This window comes from Brachyhypopomus gauderio, chromosome 9, assembly GCF_052324685.1.
Source record: "Brachyhypopomus gauderio isolate BG-103 chromosome 9, BGAUD_0.2, whole genome shotgun sequence".
In the NCBI taxonomy this organism is placed as follows: Eukaryota; Metazoa; Chordata; class Actinopteri; order Gymnotiformes; family Hypopomidae; genus Brachyhypopomus; species Brachyhypopomus gauderio.
In genome coordinates, this window is record NC_135219.1 from 4,485,949 (window position 1) to 4,506,730 (window position 20,782).

Below are 20,782 nucleotides of genomic sequence, written 5' to 3' on the forward strand. Positions count from 1 at the left end.
GTGTGCGTGTAAGGACGCTACAAATTCACTGCAAAGTTACTGCCATGTTAATAGCATGTCAATAGCATGCAAATGGGATGTAAACAGCATGTAAATGTAATGTTGATGCATGGTGTGTACCTTTATCCTGTGGTCATCTCGGTCCACGACTGTAGCCACTCGCACCAGCATAGGGTTCCTCTTATCAACAACCTCTAGCTTCATGTTCACCTGGAAACTATGGGGAGGCTTCTGTACATGGAGAGAGAGAGAGAGAGAGAGAGAGAGAGAGAGAGAGAGAGAGAGAGAGAGAGAGAGAGAGAGAGAGAGAGAGAGAGAGAGAGACAGAGAGAGAGACAGAGAGAGAGAAAGAGAGAGAGAGAGAGAGACAGAGACAGAGAGAGAGAGAGAGCAAGAGAGAGAGGGAGAGATAGGTAGAGAGAGGGAGATATATTGAGAAAGGGAGAGAGAGGGAGAGGGCATCAGAGAGGGAGAGATAGGTAGAGAGGGCATGAGAGAGAGAGGGAGAGAGAATAGATGAAAGAGGGAGGGAGGGACAGGGACAGAGAGTGGGGAAAAAATAGGGAGTGAGAAACATGCAATGGTAAAAGTGGTAGAAGGCAGAGAAAAAGGAGGGAAAGAAGAGATAGATACTGTGTGTGTGTGTGTGTGTGTGTGTACACACTATGTATGCATGCATCCTACAGCACGGTGGCAAAGTTTCTGGAAGTTTCTGTTCAGGAAGTTTTAGACTCACAGACACAAACACAAACACACACACACACACACACACACACACACACACACAATCACACACCACTCTTACCGCTTTGAAGGCGCGGGCAGGAGCAGGTAACGATCCAGTTTCTTCCAGATACCTCTCCCAGGAGAAGGGCCCGCTGTCACGGTAACCTATAGAGCACACATGACACAAACCTCCAGTCACACACATCTCACACACACACAGGTGTGATCATAAAGCCACGCACACACACACACATCAGCTGTGATCATACATCCAGGCACACACACATCCCATCAGGTCTACACCGCTGATCCACTGGGGAGGGGTGGTTACCAATGGACCAAACTCAATATACCAGAAGTTGAGGCCCAAAGAGCAAAAGTCCTACTATGACTCAGTGGTTTCACTAATCAGTCCTGCCAACTGGCTTCAGCAAAGTGGTAGGAACAAAATCCCAGAGAGGACGTTTACTTCTGGCACCGAACTACCAAACTCCACAAGAGGTCTGTGGAGTCTTGTAGCAACTTCAGTCTTCACATCACACCAGACTTCCTAAGCAAAGGCGGTTTGGACCCATAGAGTGCAGGTCTGGACGTCTGTGGGGGGGAGACAGCTGCTCATGGTGTGGTCCAACTAGGAGGGACTCGTGTCTGATCAACCAGGAACCAGGCCAGCTGACTACCGCTTACGGCAACCTGACGACTACCGTTGCACACACGGATTGTTACGAAATCTGCAATCTAACACAAGGTCAGCAGAATCTCTCTTGAATTAATGAGTCTTGAGCGTCTCTGAGACGGCTGACTGCTGGCCAGCTACCACCGCCTGCAGCATGCGTGGTTTTGTTGATGCCAGCAAACGCTCGTATTTGTTTAAATGTTTAGTGTGACGTCACCTGGGGGTGTGGTCAGGGCCCTGCCATTCTCCTGACACCAGCCAATCGGATGGATGTATGGACTTGTTGCATCACACCTACAAATGAAAGCAAACAAACTTCATTTACTGGGTTCCCAAAACACCAAGACTATAGCAATCAAGAGATTCATTTTGAACTCTCTCATTTGAGATTTGTGAAGAAATCTGTTCTTAATAGTCATTAATGGACAAATAAAGACATAGGGGCAGGCCCACCAGCACATGCAGAACACAACCAACCTGCCCTCACATACTGCCTACACACAGTGCACTTTTTCCTAGTATGTTTGTAGATTCTCTAGCGAATAAGCTCATATGAGCTATAGAGCCAGTGTTTTGGCACCATCTACTGGCCACTTCTGTGTAACACAACAAACTGCAGTATAAAACAAACAAATAAACAAACAAATTGCATGCCTAAGGAGGCAATTAAAACCTGACTCTGGTAGCAGCATCAGTCACATAAAAATGATAGCACTCTTACACTACCCTGCTTCACTACACTCAATCACGTTCACCTTTAATTATCCAGGTCTCCTCTTATTTACGACATTCCCAATCTGTACTGTAAACATTTCACACTTTTAGTGCAAGGTATTGTCAGATTTAACATGGGTAGCTGTATATATGTATTAGTAATTTACGAGAATTGTTTATGACTTCTGTTAGCAAAACTGATAGCGAGTTTAAAACTCCAGTGTTTTAACTGCAGGAGAGGGTGTGGTCATCGTTAGCCTAAAGGGGCCTGGTCATCGTTAGCTTTACTGTACCAGTAGTCGTAGCTCTCGTCCCAGTCATCGAAATGGACCAGGAAACGGCTGTCCACCATATCCGTAACCGTGGCAACACAGATGAACGAGGGATTTTTCTTATCGACTGCCTCGAGTTTCATCCCAATCCGGAAGCCTAAAGGTGTCACCATCTGGGAAATAAACAAACACACACACGCACACGCACACACACCACAATTACACTTCCATTTCTATTCATTTGTCAAATTCCTGCAAATACACACTGTTTCCAGCATTATTTTCAGGTCTATTAATTGTTTTAGTTTGATAATCTAAAGCTACTGCTGTTAAGTATAACGGATAGAGCTGATGTGCTGACAGTGGACTTGTTCGGCTTGGGTTGGGGCTTATGGGTAGGTGCTTACACAACTTAGTCAGAGCCTAATACAACCAGTTAACTTTCAGTACTGAGCCCTGCTTGGTTTCATAGAAGGTTTACTTGAACACACACACACACACACACACACACACACACACACAGCGGGAGCCTTACAGAGGGAGACAGAGGCTGGAGGAAAGGGTGCCCACATGCCCGACCCTTTACAGCAAGGACGTTCTGTTCATTGTTCAAGCCCACACGAACGTGTGTTTTAGAGAAACCCATAAACAGGTGAGCGCCAGACATCAGTAACGTTGCCCACTCACGGTGTTCTGGTTGTCGAACAGCGCTTTCGGGGCGGCCTGCACCTTCAGCATCTTCAGGTAGGAGCACCAGCTGAACGCCTCCATCTTCAGCCCTGCAACAACACCAACACGTCACACTGAACGCCCGCCATCTCACCTTTACCCTCCTGACCTTTGACCTCAGCGCTCAGCGCTTTTCATCCATTTGGGTTTTTGAATTTTGAATGTCATGGCAAAATATAAGAATATTTTTAAATTTATTCTTATAGCATAATGGAAACGATAACAGAAGACGTAATTTTAATTTGTAGGTTATATACCTATTTATTTATTACAATATTACATACAGGTGACCATCAGTCTCAATGACATCTGAAACTTCCTCCATGAGGTCTCTGTATACGGGTAAAGAGTCATTATAAAGCAGGGAGAAACTGGATATCGCTAATATTACTGTTTTTTTTCCACACTGAGAGATGAGAGTAATATTCCTGCCTAAAAAGAGCCAAACTCCTGTTTCTTACAATTTTGGAAGACACTGTTCACACCAACACTGTCTGATTTCTGATTGTTGCGTTTGACGGGTTCGTTTGAAGAAAGTTCCGCTGAGCTCAACTTCTCACTGCAACGTGACCTCCGATTGGCCACGCTACTCCCAGCATGCATTGCAGTGCTGGGCCAGAGAGAACGCACCAACACATAGAGACACGTAAAAAATCTCCCATGCCCATGTTTACAATCAGACGCAAGTTTGATGGAGGTGGAACATTTAAGGACCTTTTGCTTATTGAGGTTCACTTCCGGGTAAAGCCATGGTTTACTTCCGCCTCACTAATGGCCAGGGGTGGAAAGTAATGAATTACATTTACTCACGTTACTGTAATTGAGTACTTTTTATGAGTAATTTGTAATTTTCTGAGTAGTTTTTTAAATATGTAATTTTTACCTTTACTCGAGTAAATTTTGACCTAAATAGTTTTACTTTGCTACATTTCAACCTCCTCACGTTACTGTAGGGTAGCCAACTCTCACGCATTGAGCGTGAGACACACGCATTTGACTGTTTTCACACGCTCTCATGCTACACTTCCGATATCTCACGCCGAAAAAAAAAGTAGTTTATTTACCTCTGATCCATATCTATGATTCATTGAGTTACTAGTTCGCTCTGGCACCAACCACCGGCGATCGATAGATCGTGATATAACACTTAATTTGTGTCCATTTTACATTCGCCGCCACCCACGCCACATATTTTTTGAATAATTTGTCATTTAAATTTCTTTATTCTTATCATAGTGTTGTCTGTTGGACAATAGGACTGAACATTGTTTGCACTTTATGGTACAGGTTGTGATTGTCCTTGTCCTATGAGGAAGTATGTTCCTGAGCCCAGCTGATCTGGATGTGCACTTAAATACACTTTGAAATCGATAAAACCAACTTGTGCTGAATTTGATTCATGACTCATCCTTTTTTGTATTAAATAACTGAAAGTAACTTTTATTCAAATTACATTTTAAATGAAGTAATTTTGTACTTTTACTCGAATAAATTTTGAGATGGGTAATTTTACTTTTACTCTGAGTAGAATTTAGGCAAAGTAAAGATACCTTTACTCAATTGTAATTTTTCAGTACTCTTTCCACCTCTGCTAATGGCACATACAGAATCTGAACTGTTGCTATAGCTGCAGGAGCTCAGGGTTCACTCTGAGTGGCTGAAAGTACTGGATGATGGACTATATCCTCCGTCCCTACACCTGAAACCATGACCAGAATGCTTAAACAGAAGAAAGACTGCTAAACGCCTTTGTGAGCTCCAGATTAGACTACTGTAACTCATTAGTCAGGATGAATGAATGAATGAATGAATGAATGAATGTTCGATTTATGGATGTTCAAAATAGGAATCTAAATAAACTTCAAGTAGTTCAAAATGCCGCAGCCAGAGTTCCAACTAGAACTAGAAAATTTGATCATTTCAGCCCTGCACTGTCTCTGTTAAATTCCATATTGATTTTAAAATTCTTCTATTGACCTTTAAAGCACTGCATGGTCTTGCGTTTGTGAGTGTTTCCATTAGTACCAGGTACAAGTTTGCCGATACCTTCAGGTACTTTTTTCGTACCTACTCGCTCGAGGTTCTAACCGTTCCAAAGCGGAAAACTTCTGTGACGTGGAGGAACAGCATGACACTGATTGGCCAGGGAGTGTCGTCACAGGTTGCGTCACAGAACGCATACAAATGATGTCACGACACTACAACCCGCACGCCAACAGCGACTCCACCCACATTGTGGTGGTCCACCATTGTAATGGAAACACAATGCGACCGTACCGCTCCGTTGCGAATCGATCCGTATCGAACCGTACCGCCAAGCAGGCCCGTGTGGAAATGCGCCATAAGATCACAGGGTGCTGGCCTCTTATTAGTTCCAACAATTAATAAGCTATCAGCAGGGGGAAGAGCCTTTTCTTATAAGGCCCCTCAACTATGGAATAACCTTCCAGAATGTGTCCGGGACTATGATACAGTCTCAATCTTTAAGTCCAGATTGAAAACTTACTTATTTAGTTTAGCATTTGATAATTCATGTGCCCCCTCAGATAAAGGTACATATCCAGGGGTTCATGGGCGAAGGGTTTTATGGTAAACTGGGGCGCTGGTGCTGTCATTCTGTCACTGCAAATGGTCACTCATGTTTGTTGACGGTGTAGTTGATGGGATGCCAATGTCTCAGATAGGGGTGCACGATATGGACTAGAATTGCGATGTGCGATAACATTGTTGGATATCCCGATATCGATGTGAACCACGATAAATTAAGATTAAAATACAGAAATGTAGTGTCTCTCTGAACAGCAGCACGTTAATTTGTTTTGTTTTTTACTGTGTAATGAATCCAGAATAATTCCAAATATTTTGCAGGTTTATTCAACAATAGATTCAATCTAGGTTTATACTTTCACGAGTGAGCGACTCCGCACACCTCGTTAACCTCCGCGAACGGCGGAAGCGTTTAATCTTGCCGTGTCACATTCTTTGCAGTGTTGTCCGAAACGATATGTAGGCCTAGTAGTATAAAAAAAACACCCTTCAAATACAGGAGAATGAACTTTTACCTGACCAATTTTAATGTTGCTTTGTGTTTCAGGTTTGAAAAGTGCTGGAATTTAGGCTAAAGTACTTGAAAAGGCTTGAAATTGTAACTACTCCGTTTCACAACAAATATCTGTCTGACTGAACAATTCTCTTGTATTACGTTAACAAATACGAGCCTCTTGTAATTCCAGGACGAAACATGAGAGAACGTGAAGACGTTAAGATTGGGCGTTTTGAAAATAAATATCCATTAAATAATGTGATAAAAAAGCGAATTATTTCGAATCATTTAGAGTATATGTATAAATATTTAATTCAATTAAGTTTAACGTGCTGGGAATTATTGAAATGGACCTTGAAAGTGATGTACAAGTGCTTGAATTCCACCTTGTATAGGTGTATGAACCCTGCAAACATGACTGTTCTCATTGCGCCGAGATGCGGCGCGCGCGAACTTACAAAATTCGAGAGGTGCACGACCTCGTGAATCGACAGCGCGCGAGGCCATTGCACACGGGCGAAGCCAAGCCACCGCACAAAATCTGTGAGTGTAAGTTGTCGGCGGGGGGGGGGGGGGGGGGGGGGGGGGTGTTGCGAGTGTGAACTGGAGACAAATTAAGTATTATTATATCGCGATCGATTCTTAGTGTTGACTTATAACTTCCGCAGTAGCCCAACTCAAAAGTAGCCCAAAAAACCGCACCCCGCGGCCCCAGAATTTTTACCCGCGGCTGGATTTTCAAACAAGCCCAATTTGGCGTGAAAACCGCGAACCTGGCAACTCTGCCTCACTCTGCCTCTTGCCTACTTACGGCACGTGATCATAGTCTGCAGCGCGAATAGCTCCCTCTATTGCTGGACGAGGATAATGCAATTTGAGTTTGCTGTTATTCAAGGAGTTATCGTGGCTCTTTCGATGTGTTTATCGTGAAACTTCACATCGCGATAACGATAAAAATACGATTAATCGTGCAGCCCTAGTCTCAGAATGCTCCCAAGTCTGTGTTACCTTCTGGTTCTGCCTTTTTAGCTAGGCTGTAATAACTGCCACACTCCAGAAATGTTAAAATTTCCTCTGTCCCACATACAATCCCATACAAAGCTAATTGTCCCTCTTTTCTTTTTCCAAATGGCTGCACTCCTACCCGAGAGACGAGCCTTTCCTGCTATCCACCCTGGGCCAGCAACATCCTGCCTAACCAGCTATGGATGAAGGATCAACCCACTGACCTGGCCCCTCTCACCACCCCGAATACTCCCCTGCTATGGCTGTAGCTCCACGGCTATTACTGACCATCAAGAAGTTTAGGACTGAAAAAGAATTACACGGCACATAGAGAACACATGCATATACATACACACAAAGATGAGAATTATTTATCATTCCCATCTTTTCTATGTTTATGTATCTCTCTAGGTGTTTTGATGGTGACCAGTGTCGGCCAGAATAGGATGCGTTCCCCCCCCCCTGAGTCTTGGTTCCTCTCAAGGTTTCTTCCTCATGCTCTTAGGGAGTTTTTCCTTGCCACTGTCTCCCTTGGCTTGCTCACTGGGGATTTGGACTGGGACACTTGTAAAGCTGCTTTGTGACAACAACTATTGTAAAAAGCGCTATATAAATACATTTTTGGTTTGATTTAAACACACATGATCAAACCACAGCCAAACAGCCATATTTATATTTTACAGGAACTGTAAAATGGCCCACTCACTCCACAGTGGAGTGGTCCAGTGTCCCGTCACCCCCCCATGATCACACAGTGGACCGGTCCAGTACCTTTAGGAGGGTGCAGCTTGTGACCTGTTTTCTCACACCAGCCAACTGGGTGGATATCAGGAGAGCTGCAGTTCACCCAGAAATCATAGCAGTCGGAGTACTTATCGAAGTGCAGGCGCATCCTGTGGCCACATACCTGGAAACATGGAATGCACAAGCAATAAGTACACCCGCAGCACAGACAAGCAATAAGTACACCCGCAGCACAGACAAGCAATAAGTACACCCGCAGCACAGACAAGCAATAAGTACACCCGCAGCACAGACAAGCAATAAGTACACCCGCAGCACAGACAAGCAATAAGTACACCCGCAGCACAGACAAGCAATAAGTACACCCGCAGCACAGACAAGCAATAAGTACACCCGCAGCACAGACAAGCAATAAGTACACCCGCAGCACAGACAAGCAATAAGTACACCCGCAGCACAGACAAGCAATAAGTACACCCGCAGCACAGACAAGCAATAAGTACACCCGCAGCACAGACAAGCAATAAGTACACCCGCAGAACACACAAGCAATAAGTACACCCGCAGCACAGACAAGCAATAAGTACACCCGCAGCACAGACAAGCAATAAGTACACCCGCAGCACAGACAAGCAATAAGTACACCCGCAGCACAGACAGACGTGTGAGCTGTATTAAAACCCAGTCACAAATGCACTTTTTCCAAAGATAAGAAGTACACAATATAGCCGCAAGCGGCGATTGGCGGGTTCACACACCAATAGGCATTTTGGCCTCAATAGGCAAAAGGAAGCCCAAAAGGTCCTTTAGACCTAAAAGTGAAAAAAAGCTGTTTGGGTTTGGCCAGTGTGTGCTCTACAGATGTAGAGTGTGATGACATCAGCGTGTGTCAGAAAGGGAGACACAAAAATAGCACATCTGGCTAGAGCTGCATCTATGTGAACAGTATAGGAAGGCCTGCACTTGTCTATACATGATTGGGCCTCTATATTACTGACAGAGAGAGATTGAGGGAGCCAGAGACTATGCTTTGTTATTTCACTCCTTGTACACGTAGCACGCCTAACATGACTGCCTGTGTATTCAAAGTATGAATGTAGTCTGCAAAGCCTGGCATGACTGACATGACTGGCATTACTGACATAACTGATATGACTGGCATGACTGGAATGACATCACTGGCATGACGAACAAAATTAACATGACTGATATGACTGACATAACTGGCATGACTGTAATGATTTGAAGATTTGACTGACAGGACTGATATGACTGGACTGAAATGATTGGCATGACATGACTTACATGACTGGCAGAACATGACTGGCATGACTGACATGACTGATATAACTGACATGACTGGACTGGCATGTCTGATATGACTGACATCACTGGTATGACTGACATATACTATACATATACTATAGATATGCATACAAACTATACATACATTTAGGTAGAAGTGTGTGTGTGTGTGTGTGTGTGTGTGTGGTAGTATATGTATTCAAACTATGACAACATATACTAATACATACATACATAAGTATACATAGAAACTATACATACATATAGGTATAAAGGTGTGTGTGTGTGTGTGTTTGTGTGAGAGAGAGACAAAAAAGAAGCCAAATGTCAGTTTGTATGAGCATCTGTTAGTCACTGGGATATGGGTGGGTATGGCTAGAGAAGTGTCATTGTGAATGCTATAGGAAGGCCTGCTTGCTCCTGTATGTGTGTGTGCCTGGTTAATAGACACAGAGAGATCTAGGTAGCCAGAGCAATGTTTACTTAGGGCACAGAGATGGGAGGGGGAATGTGGGTGAGAGTGTGAGAGAGACTGAGAGTGTGAGTTTCAGCTTGCGTGCGTGTGAGAAGGAGAAGGTGACAGAGGGACTTTACATGCATTTTTATGCATTGTATATAATACTGCACTGTAGAGCCATACAATAACCAATTTAGATGAAACTTGACAAATTTGTTCAGGATGGGATTCTGAATGGGCTTGTGCATTTTGGTCAGAATTGGATAAAATATGAAAGAGCTTTAAGAATATGAATATTATATGTATTGATGCTGTCCATTAAAAAATTTTTTAGCAGGTATAAGTGTCCTCAAATCCAAAATCTTTGGATTGTTTTTTGATTTCACACTCTGTAGAGTATTATAAGACTTTGCTTGACATGATAGTATGAAAATCCTAGGAGCAGTATGAAAAGTGATGATTTCAAACTATTATTAACTGTAAATAAACTGTGCATTTTTTAATAGGACATGTAATGGGAAAGTTGTTCGCACTACTGCAAGGAATCAAAAGAGTCCAATTGCATGTTCCCAAGTGGAATTATGTAGGGGATACACTTGCTTTTTTTGCAATAGCGCCCCCCAGTGGCCAATCGACACCCGGCTGGATTATGTCATAGGGGGCGTGTACTTGTCCACACCCAAGAGGTTTCGTGCAGATCGACCAATGGTAAGCCTGTCAAACGCGTGCCGATCACTGATTGGCCGATTACGTCAGCCATTTTGGAAGTATGGAGTGTCTGCTTTAGGACCTGGTTCCCAGAGGCCCATAGATGATGTCTGCCAAGTTTCATGTGGATCGGCCAATCTGAGTGCATGGGGCAAATTTTTGCATGTTATAGCGCCCCCTAGCAGGTGAGGTATGGCAACCTCTGCGAGCTGCCCCAGACCCTCACAGGGAAGCTGTCTGTGAAGTGCCATCTCATTACATGCAAGTTTTCTTAAGTTAGAGCTCCATATGCGCAAAATTTACTATTGAATTTACGCCCCCTCATTTGATTGGCTTATACTGACTAGGTAGTGAAGAAATTAGCATTTTTGTTGGATACATTTTAAAGTTCAGACTCTTCTGAACGTTTTGATACCACATATGTGCATGTATGTGAAAAATCCAGGGACTAGTTCGCGCTCAAAGATGTGTGTGATTTTGCACATTATGCAAATTAACTCGAAATCTAAGTGGGCGGAGCTTAATGGTTGTATATTAATTGTCCTATTGAATTTAGTCAAGGAATGTATAGGAACTGGAATTTTGGTTCTAGGACTTACGGTGTAGGAGATATGGACAAAAAGTCAATATGGTCTGCTATAGCGCCACCATCAGGCCAATTTGGGTCCCTGTATGGGAATCTGGTCCTTGGAGTTAACTGAACCTTTTTGCCAAGTTTGGGGTTTCTAGGCATTACGGTCTAGGCTGCACAATACGTTTTAGGTCAAAAAATGGGACAAAGAATAAGAAAGAAATATAGCCGCAAGCGGCGATTGGCGGGTTCACACACAAATAGGCATATTTTGGCCTCAATAGGCAAAAGGAAGCCCAAAAGGTCCTTTAGACCTAAAAGTGAAAAGAAGCTGTTTGGGTTTGGCCAGTGTGTGCTCTACAGATAGTGTGTGATGACATCTGCGTGTGTCAGAAAGGGAGACACAGAAATAGCACATCTGGCTAGGGCTGCATCTATGTGAACAATATAGGAAGGCCTGCATGTGTCTATACATGATTGGGCCTGTATATTACAGACAGAGAGAGATTGAGGGTGCCAGAGACTATGCTTTGTTAATTCACTCCTTGCACGCCTAACATGACTGCCCGTGTATTCAAAGTATGAATGTAGTCTGCAAAGCCTGGCATTACATGACTGACATGACTGGCATGACTGACATAACTGATATGACTGGCATGACTGAAATGACATCACTGGCATGATGAACAAAAGTAATATGACTGATATGACTGACATAACTGGAATGAGTGACATGACTGGCATGACTGTAATGACATGACTGATATGACTGACATGACATGTCTGACATGACTGGACTGACATGACTGATATGACTGGACTGAAATGACTGACATGACTGGACTGACATGACTGTTATGACTGGACAGATATGCATACAAACTATACATACATTTAGGTAGAAGTGTGTGTGTGTGTGTGTGGTAGTGTATGTACTCAAACTATGACAACATATACTAATACATACATACATAAGTATACATAGAAACTATACATACATATAGGTATAAAAGGTGTGTGTGTCTGTGTGTTTGTGTGAGAGAGAGACAAAAAAGAAGCCAAATATCAGTTTGTATGAGCATGTGTTAGTCACTGAGATATGGGTGGGTATGGCTAGGGAAGTGTCATTGTGAATGCTATAGGAAGGCCTGCTTGCGCCTGTATGTGTGTGTGCCTGGTTAATAGACACAGAGAGATCTAGGTAGCCAGAGCAATGTTTACTTAGGGCACAGAGATGGGAGGGGGAATGTGGGTGAGAGTGTGAGAGAGACTGAGAGTGTGAGTTTCAGCTTGCGTGCATGTGAGAAGGAGAAGGTGACAGAGGGACTTTACATGCATTTTTATGCATTGTATATAATACTGCACTGTAGAGCCATACGATAACCGATTTAGATGAAACTTGACAAATTTGTTCAGGATGGGATTCTGAATGGGCTTGTGCATTTTGGTCAGAATTGGGTAAAATATGAAAGAGCTTTAAGAATATGAATATTATATGTATCGATGCTGTCCATTAAAAAAATATTTAGCAGGTATAAGTGTCCTCAAATCCAAAATCTTTGGATTGTTTTTTGATTTCACACTCTGTAGAGTATTATAAGACTTTACTTGACATGATAGTATGAAAATCCTAGGAGGAGTATAAAAAGTGATGATTTCAAACTATTATTAACTGTAAATAAATTGTGCATTTTTTAATAGGACATGTAATGGGAAAGTTGTTCGCACTACTGCAAGGAATCAAAAGAGTCCAATTGCATGTTCCCAAGTGGAATTATGTAGGGGATACACTTGCTTTTTTTGCAATAGCGCCCCCCAGTGGCCAATCGACACCCGGCTGGATTATGTCATAGGGGGCGTGCACTTGTCCACACCCAAGAGGTTTCATGCAGATCGACCAATGGTAAGCCTGTCAAACGCGTGCCGATCACTGATTGGCCGATTACGTCAGCCATTTTGGAAGTATGGCATGTCTGCTTTAGGACCTGGTTCCCAGAGGCCCATAGATGATGTCTGCCAAGTTTCATGTGGATCGGCCAATCTGAGTGCATGGGGCAAATTTTTGCATGTTATAGCGCCCCCTAGCAGGTGAGGTATGGCAACCTCTGCGAGCTGCCCCAGACCCTCACACGGAAGCTGTCTGTGAAGTGCCATCTCATTACATGCAAGTTTTCTTAAGTTAGAGCTCCATATGCGCAAAATTTACTATTGAATTTACGCCCCCTCATTTGATTGGCTTATACTGACTAGGTAGTGAAGAAATTAGCATTTTTGTTGGATACATTTTAAAGTTCAGACTCTTCTGAACGTTTTGATACCACATATGTGCATGTATGTGAAAAATCCAGGGACTAGTTCGCGCTCAAAGATGTGTGCGATTTTGCACATTATGCAAATTAACTCGAAATCTAAGTGGGCGGAGCTAAAGGGTCCTAGAGGCTTTTTTGTTTGGTTTGAGCCAAGGAATCCATCAGAAGTGGAATTTCGTTTTTATGACCTACGGTGTAGGAGATATGGACCAAAACGCAAAATGCTGCGCTATAGCGCCACCATCAGGCCAATGTGGGTCATTGTCTGGGTTTCCCTCATTGCACCTCTGGTGCACCTGTCTGCCAAGTTTGGTGTTTCTGGGCCTTACGGTCTAGGCTGCAGTATGCGTTTTACAGCCTGAAAAATAATAATAATAAGAATATAGCCGCAAGCGGCGATTGGCGGGTTCACACACCAATAGGCATTTTGGCCTCAATAGGCAAAAGGAAGCCCAAAAGGTCCTTTAGACCTAAAAGTGAAAAGAAGCTGTTTGGGTTTGGTCAGTGTGTGCTCTACAGATAGAGTGTGATGACATCTGCGTGTGTCAGAAAGGGAGACACAAAAATAGCACATCTGGCTAGGGCTGCATCTATGTGAACAGTAAAGGAAGGCCTGCACTTGTCTATACATGATTGGGCCTCTATATTACAGACAGAGAGAGATTGAGGGAGCCAGAGACTATGTTTTGTTATTTCACTCCTTGTACACCTAGCACGCCTAACATGACTGCCCGTGTATTCAAAGTATGAATGTAGTCTGCAAAGCCTGGCATTACATGACTGACATGACTGGCATGACTGACATAACTGGCATGACTGTAATGATTTGATGATTTGACTGACATGACTGATATGACTGGACTGAAATGACTGATATGACTGGACTGAAATGATTGGCATGACTGACATGACTGATGTAACTGACATGACTGGCATTTCTGATATGACTGACATCACTGGCATGACTGACATATACTATACATATACTATAGATATGCATACAAACTTTACATACATTTAGGTAGTAGTGTGTGTGTGTGTGTGTGTGTGTGTGTGTGGTAGTGTATGTACTCAAACTATGACAATACATACATATAGGTATAAAGGTGTGTGTGTCTGTGTGTTTGTGTGAGAGAGAGACAAAAAAGAAGCCAAATATCAGTTTGTATGAGCATGTGTTAGTCACTGAGATATGGGTGGGTATGGCTAGGGAAGTGTCATTGTGAATGCTATAGGAAGGCCTGCTTGCGCCTGTATGTGTGTGTGCCTGGTTAATAGACACAGAGAGATCTAGGTAGCCAGAGCAATGTTTACTTAGGGCACAGAGATGGGAGGGGGAATGTGGGTGAGAGTGTGAGAGAGACTGAGTGTGTGTGTGAGTTTCAGCTTGCGTGCGTGTGAGAAGGAGAAGGTGACAGAGGGACTTTACATGCATTTTTATGCATTGTAAATAATACTGCACTGTAGAGCCATACGATAACCGATTTAGATGAAACTTGACAAATTTGTTCAGGATGGGATTCTGAATGGGCTTGTGCATTTTGGTCAGAATTGGATAAAATATGAAAGAGCTTTAAGAATATGAATATTATATGTATCGATGCTGTCCATTAAAAAAATATTTAGCAGGTATAAGTGTCCTCAAATCCAAAATCTTTGGATTGTTTTTTGATTTCACAATCTGTAGAGTATTATAAGACTTTGTTTGACATGATAGTATGAAAATCCTAGGAGCAGTATGAAAAGTGATGATTTCAAACTATTATTAACTGTAAATAAACTGTGCATTTTTTAATAGGACATGTAATGGGAAAGTTGTTCGCACTACTGCAAGGAATCAAAAGAGTCCAATTGCATGTTCCCAAGTGGAATTATGTAGGGGATATACTTGCTTTTTTTGCAATAGCGCCCCCCAGTGGCCAATCGACACCCGGCTGGATTATGTCATGGGGGGCGTGCACTTGTCCACACCCAAGAGGTTTCGTGCAGATCGACCAATGGTAAGCCTGTCAAACGCGTGCCGATCACTGATTGGCCGATTACGTCAGCCATTTTGGAAGTATGGCATGTCTGCTTTAGGACCTGGTTTCCAGAGGCCCATAGATGATGTCTGTCAAGTTTCATGTGGATCGGCCAATCTGAGTGCATGGGGCAAATTTTTGCATGTTATAGCGCCCCCTAGCAGGTGAGGTATGGCAACCTCTGCGAGCTGCCCCAGACCCTCACAGGGAAGCTGTCTGTGAAGTGCCATCTCATTACATGCAAGTTTTCTTAAGTTAGAGCTCCATATGCGCAAAATTTACTATTGAATTTACGCCCCCTCATTTGATTGGCTTATACTGACTAGGTAGTGAAGAAATTAGCATTTTTGCTGGATAGATTTTAAAGTTCAGACTCTTCTGAACGTTTTGATACCACATATGTGCATGTATGTGAAAAATCCAGGGACAAGTTTGGGCCCAAAGATGTGTGCGATTTTGCACATTATGCAAATTATCTCGAAATCTAAGTGGGCGGAGCTAAAGGGTCCTTGAGGCTTTTTTGTTTGGTTTTAGCCAAGGAATCCATCAGAAGTGGAATTTCGTTTCTATGACCTACGGTGTAGGAGATATGGACCAAAACACAAAATGCTGCGCTATAGCGCCACCATCAGGCCAATGTGGGTCATTGTCTGGGTTTCCCTCATTGCACCTCTGGTGCACCTGTCTGCCAAGTTTGGTGTTTCTGGGCCTTACGGTCTAGGCTGCAGTATGCGTTTTACAGCCTGAAAAATAATAATAATAAGAAAAACTCGAGCAATTACAATAGGGTTCCCACACTATGTGTGTGAACCCTAAAGAAGAAAATAGGCATATTTTGGCCTCAATAGGCAAAAGGAAGCCCAAAAGGTCCTTTAGACCTAAAAGTGAAAAGAAGCTGTTTGGGTTTGGCCAGTGTGTGCTCTACAGATAGTGTGTGATGACATCTGCGTGTGTCAGAAAGGGAGACACAGAAATAGCACATCTGGCTAGGGCTGCATCTATGTGAACAATATAGGAAGGCCTGCATGTGTCCATACATGATTGGGCCTGTATATCACCAACAGAGAGAGATTGAGGGAGCCAGAGACTATGCTTTGTTAATTCACTCCTTGCACACCTTGCACGCCTAACATGACTGCCCGTGTATTCAAAGTATGAATGTAGTCTGCAAAGCCTGGCATTACATGACTGACATGACTGGCATGACTGACATAACTGATATGACTGGCATGACTGAAATGACATCACTGGCATGATGAACAAAAGTAATATGACTGATATGACTGACATAACTGGAATGAGTGACATGACTGGCATGACTGTAATGACATGACTGATATGACTGACATGACTTATGTCTGACATGACTGGACTGACATGACTGATATGACTGGACTGAAATGACTGACATGACTGGACTGACATGACTGATATGACTGGACAGATATGCATACAAACTATACATACATTTAGGTAGAAGTGTGTGTGTGTGTGTGTGTGTGTGGTAGTGTATGTACTCAAACTATGACAACATATACTAATACATACATACATAAGTATACATAGAAACTATACATACATATAGGTATAAAGGTGTGTGTGTCTGTGTGTTTGAGAGAGAGAGACAAAAAAGAAGCCAAATATCAGTTTGTATAAGCATGTGTTAGTCACTGAGATATGGGTGGGTATGGCTAGGGAAGTGTCATTGTGAATGCTATAGGAAGGCCTGCTTGCGCCTGTATGTGTGTGTGCCTGGTTAATAGACACAGAGAGATCTAGGTAGCCAGAGCAATGTTTACTTAGGGCACAGAGATGGGAGGGGGAATGTGGGTGAGAGTGTGAGTTTCAGCTTGCGTGCGTGTGAGAAGGAGAAGGTGACAGAGGGACTTTACATGCATTCTTATGCATTGTATATAATACTGCACTGTAGAGCCATACGATAACCGATTTAGATGAAACTTGACAAATTTGTTGAGGATGGGATTCTGAATGGGCTTGTGCATTTTGGTCAGAATTGGGTAAAATATGAAAGAGCTTTAAGAATATGAATATTATATGTATCAATGCTGTCCATTAAAAAAATATTTAGCAGGTATAAGTGTCCTCAAATCCAAAATCTTTGGATTGTTTTTTGATTTCACACTCTGTAGAGTATTATAAGACTTTGCTTGACATGATAGTATGAAAATCCTAGGAGGAGTATGAAAAGTGATGATTTCAAACTATTATTAACTGTAAATAAACTGTGCATTTTTTAATAGGACATGTAATGGGAAAGTTGTTCGCACTACTGCAAGGAATCAAAAGAGTCCAATTGCATGTTCCCAAGTTGAATTATGTAGGGGATACACTTGCTTTTTTTGCAATAGCGCCCCCCAGTGGCCAATCGACACCCGGCTGGATTATGTCATAGGGGGCGTGCACTTGTCCACACCCAAGAGGTTTCGTGCAGATCGACCAATGGTAAGCCTGTCAAACGCGTGCCGATCACTGATTGGCCGATTACGTCAGCCATTTTGGAAGTATGGCATGTCTGCTTTAGGACCTGGTTTCCAGAGGCCCATAGATGATGTCTGTCAAGTTTCATGTGGATCTGCCTATCTGAGTGCATGGGGCAAATTTTTGCATGTTATAGCGCCCCCTAGCAGGTGAGGTATGGCAACCTCTGCGAGCTGCCCCAGACCCTCACACGGAAGCTGTCTGTGAAGTGCCATCTCATTACATGCAAGTTTTCTTAAGTTAGAGCTCCATATGTGCAAAATTTACTATTGAATTTACGCCCCCTCATTTGATTGGCTTATACTGACTAGGTAGTGAAGAAATTAGCATTTTGGTTGGATACATTTTAAAGTTCAGACTCTTCTGAACGTTTTGATACCACATATGTGCATGTCTGTGAAAAATCCAGGGACTAGTTCGCGCTCAAAGATGTGTGTGATTTTGCACATTATGCAAATTAACTCGAAATCTAAGTGGGCGGAGCTTAATGGTTGTATATTAATTGTCCTATTGAATTTAGTCAAGGAATGTATAGGAACTGGAATTTTGGTTCTAGGACCTACGGTGTAGGAGATATGGACAAAACGTCAATATGGTCCGCTATAGCGCCACCATCAGGCCAATTTGGGTCCCTGTATGGGAATCTGGTCCTTGGAGTTAACTGAACCTTTTTGCCAAGTTTGGGGTTTCTAGGCATTACGGTCTAGGCTGCACAATATGTTTTAGGTCAAAAAATGGGACAAAGAATAATAAGAAAGAAAAATATAGCCGCAAGCGGCGATTGGCGGGTTCACACAAAAAAAGGCACAAAAGCCCAAAGGGTCTTTTAGACCAACAAGTGATATGAAGCTACTTCAGTCCAAAAAATGGACAGATAAAGTAATTTGCAAAAAATTATTCAACTGGGGCAATAAAGGCCCAAAAGATCAAAATAAAATGTAATGGCAAAATGATTCAGATCATAGAAGTTAATCAAATGCTGTGATTAGCTTTGTATGTGTGTGTTTGTGTGTTTTTTCATGTATGCAGTAAGGGCTTCTTGAGGCTTTTTTGGTTGGCTTGAGCAAAGGAATACAGCTGAAGTAGAATTTTGTTTCTAGGCCATACAGTGTGGAAGATATTAGCAAAATGATTCAGACCATACAACTAAATCAAATGCTGAGATTAGGTTAAAAGCACTGACACACTGACCCAGGGGCCTAGTCAAATAAATATACCTTTGGCTGAATTTGTCAGAAGTTGTGAACATAGCAGCAGGAGAGCTCTTGTTAATGCCCCACATGTAAACCCCACTCTTTAACCCTTTTCATTTAGCTGACAAAATCTGTCACATGTGAATCTCAAACAAACCAAAGAGTGATGGCTTACTATACAATAAAATAACACAAATATTCTTATCTTTGCCTGTTCATGATGTTCTCATCCCTACTCTGACATGTTATCACTGTTGTGCCCATAGTAGGGAGGCCACTAGGAATGTGTATCTAACAAGACTTTGATGATAAGTAAAGCATGCAGTTATATAGAGGTTGTGTGTGAAATGTGAATTACATATCTCTGTCCTCTCTTATGTCATTTCAGGATGTATAGAGGGCAAGAGTTGAGAGTGTGGATGGAAAAATGAAGCTAAATATCAGTTAGTGTGTTGGAAATGGCTAGAGAAATGTATATATGAAGCATATAGGAAGTCATGTGTGAGGGTGTGTGGAAAAAAGAAGCTAAATATCTGTATATTAGTCACTGGGTAATTGGTAGTAATGGCTAGAATTAGTGTGTATGTAAAACCTATAGGCCAGAGAGGCCTTTGTTTTTGTGAGTGCATGTGAAAGAGAGAGAGGGAGGAGGGAGAGCCCAAGGGTTGTAAAATGTTAGAAGGATGGGGGAGTGGAGGAGGGGGGCAGCGTGTGCGAGAATGGCACGTGCGTGTGGGCTGAGCAGCTCTCGTCTTCTCCCTGCACAGCTCAGTATGGAAAATGAAAATATTCACTGTAGAGCTGTTTGTAGACGGATTTGGCTCACACTTGGCACACAGCACAACAATGGTCATGTGAATGTGGATGTCAATTTTCATAACAATCAGACATACTATGGCGTAGTTATTGAACTGTGAATTTGATGTGTTACGATGGTAGCATTGTGATGCATATGAAAAATATTAATTTGTGAAAACCTTAGGATTTTCTCCCTAATCTTAGCATTTCAGAGTCTGCTGAGTATTACAAGGTGTGATTTAAAGGTGATGGAGTTAAAATGCTAGGACTAGTATGAAAATGACAAGTTATATATATTTGATAATAGTGAAAAAGTGGTACATTTTTGCAAAGCACATGTAATTAGAAAGTTGCTAGGAATTCTGCATACAATCATATGAGTGCAAGCATTTCTTGATAAGTGAAAATATGTAGGAGAAATTCTGGATTTTCTAGTATAGCGCCACCTAGTGGTGCAATTCCCTTCTAACATGAGTATGTCTTAGAGGGTGTGTACACGAACATACCATGTCAGTTTCATGTGTATGTACCTATGGTAAGTCTGCCAAATGGCCAATTAATTAAAATTAAAATTAATTGGCTTATGGTGGCCATGTTTTTTGAGTGATGAGGTCATCATTGTGTGCCTTGATACCACTTGGGCCCCTGATGACGTCTGTAAAGTTTGGGCTTGATGTGACTAATGGTTTCTGAGAAACAAATTTCCCCATGTTATAGCGCCCCCTATTGGACAATCGTGGCCAGCTTTGACCTTTGACCTCTGAGTCATGTGCCCTAACAACTGATAAATTTTCATGAAGATTGGTCAAAGCATTGCTGAGATATAGCTGCTGAAGTAAATTTAGCCACGCCTCAGAGCTATTGATTGACATGTGACAGTCAGACTGTATACCAATGTCACAGTTTTGTTGATATTCATTGACAATGAGATTCTTGTGAATATTTTGACACCAAGATTGTGGTGATCAGATAAAAAACCAGGGACTAGTATAAAAAAATAGGTTTTGCATAT

General features: G+C 42.4%; 1 protein-coding gene across 3 annotated transcripts in view; it reads right to left on the reverse strand.

Moving 5' to 3' along the window:
- The window catches only part of l3mbtl3 (L3MBTL histone methyl-lysine binding protein 3), an 84,280-nt gene that overhangs the window by 22,226 nt on the left and 41,272 nt on the right, over positions 1-20,782 (reverse strand). For all 3 annotated transcript variants that reach the window (XM_077016585.1, XM_077016587.1, XM_077016584.1), the window contains exons 9-14: positions 7,937-8,072; positions 3,076-3,167; positions 2,410-2,561; positions 1,620-1,696; positions 806-891; positions 121-231 (exon numbers count right to left, since the gene is read on the reverse strand). In XM_077016585.1, coding sequence (XP_076872700.1) covers positions 121-231; positions 806-891; positions 1,620-1,696; positions 2,410-2,561; positions 3,076-3,167; positions 7,937-8,072 — 654 coding nt within the window. The remainder of the gene's footprint in view (positions 1-120; positions 232-805; positions 892-1,619; positions 1,697-2,409; positions 2,562-3,075; positions 3,168-7,936; positions 8,073-20,782) is intronic.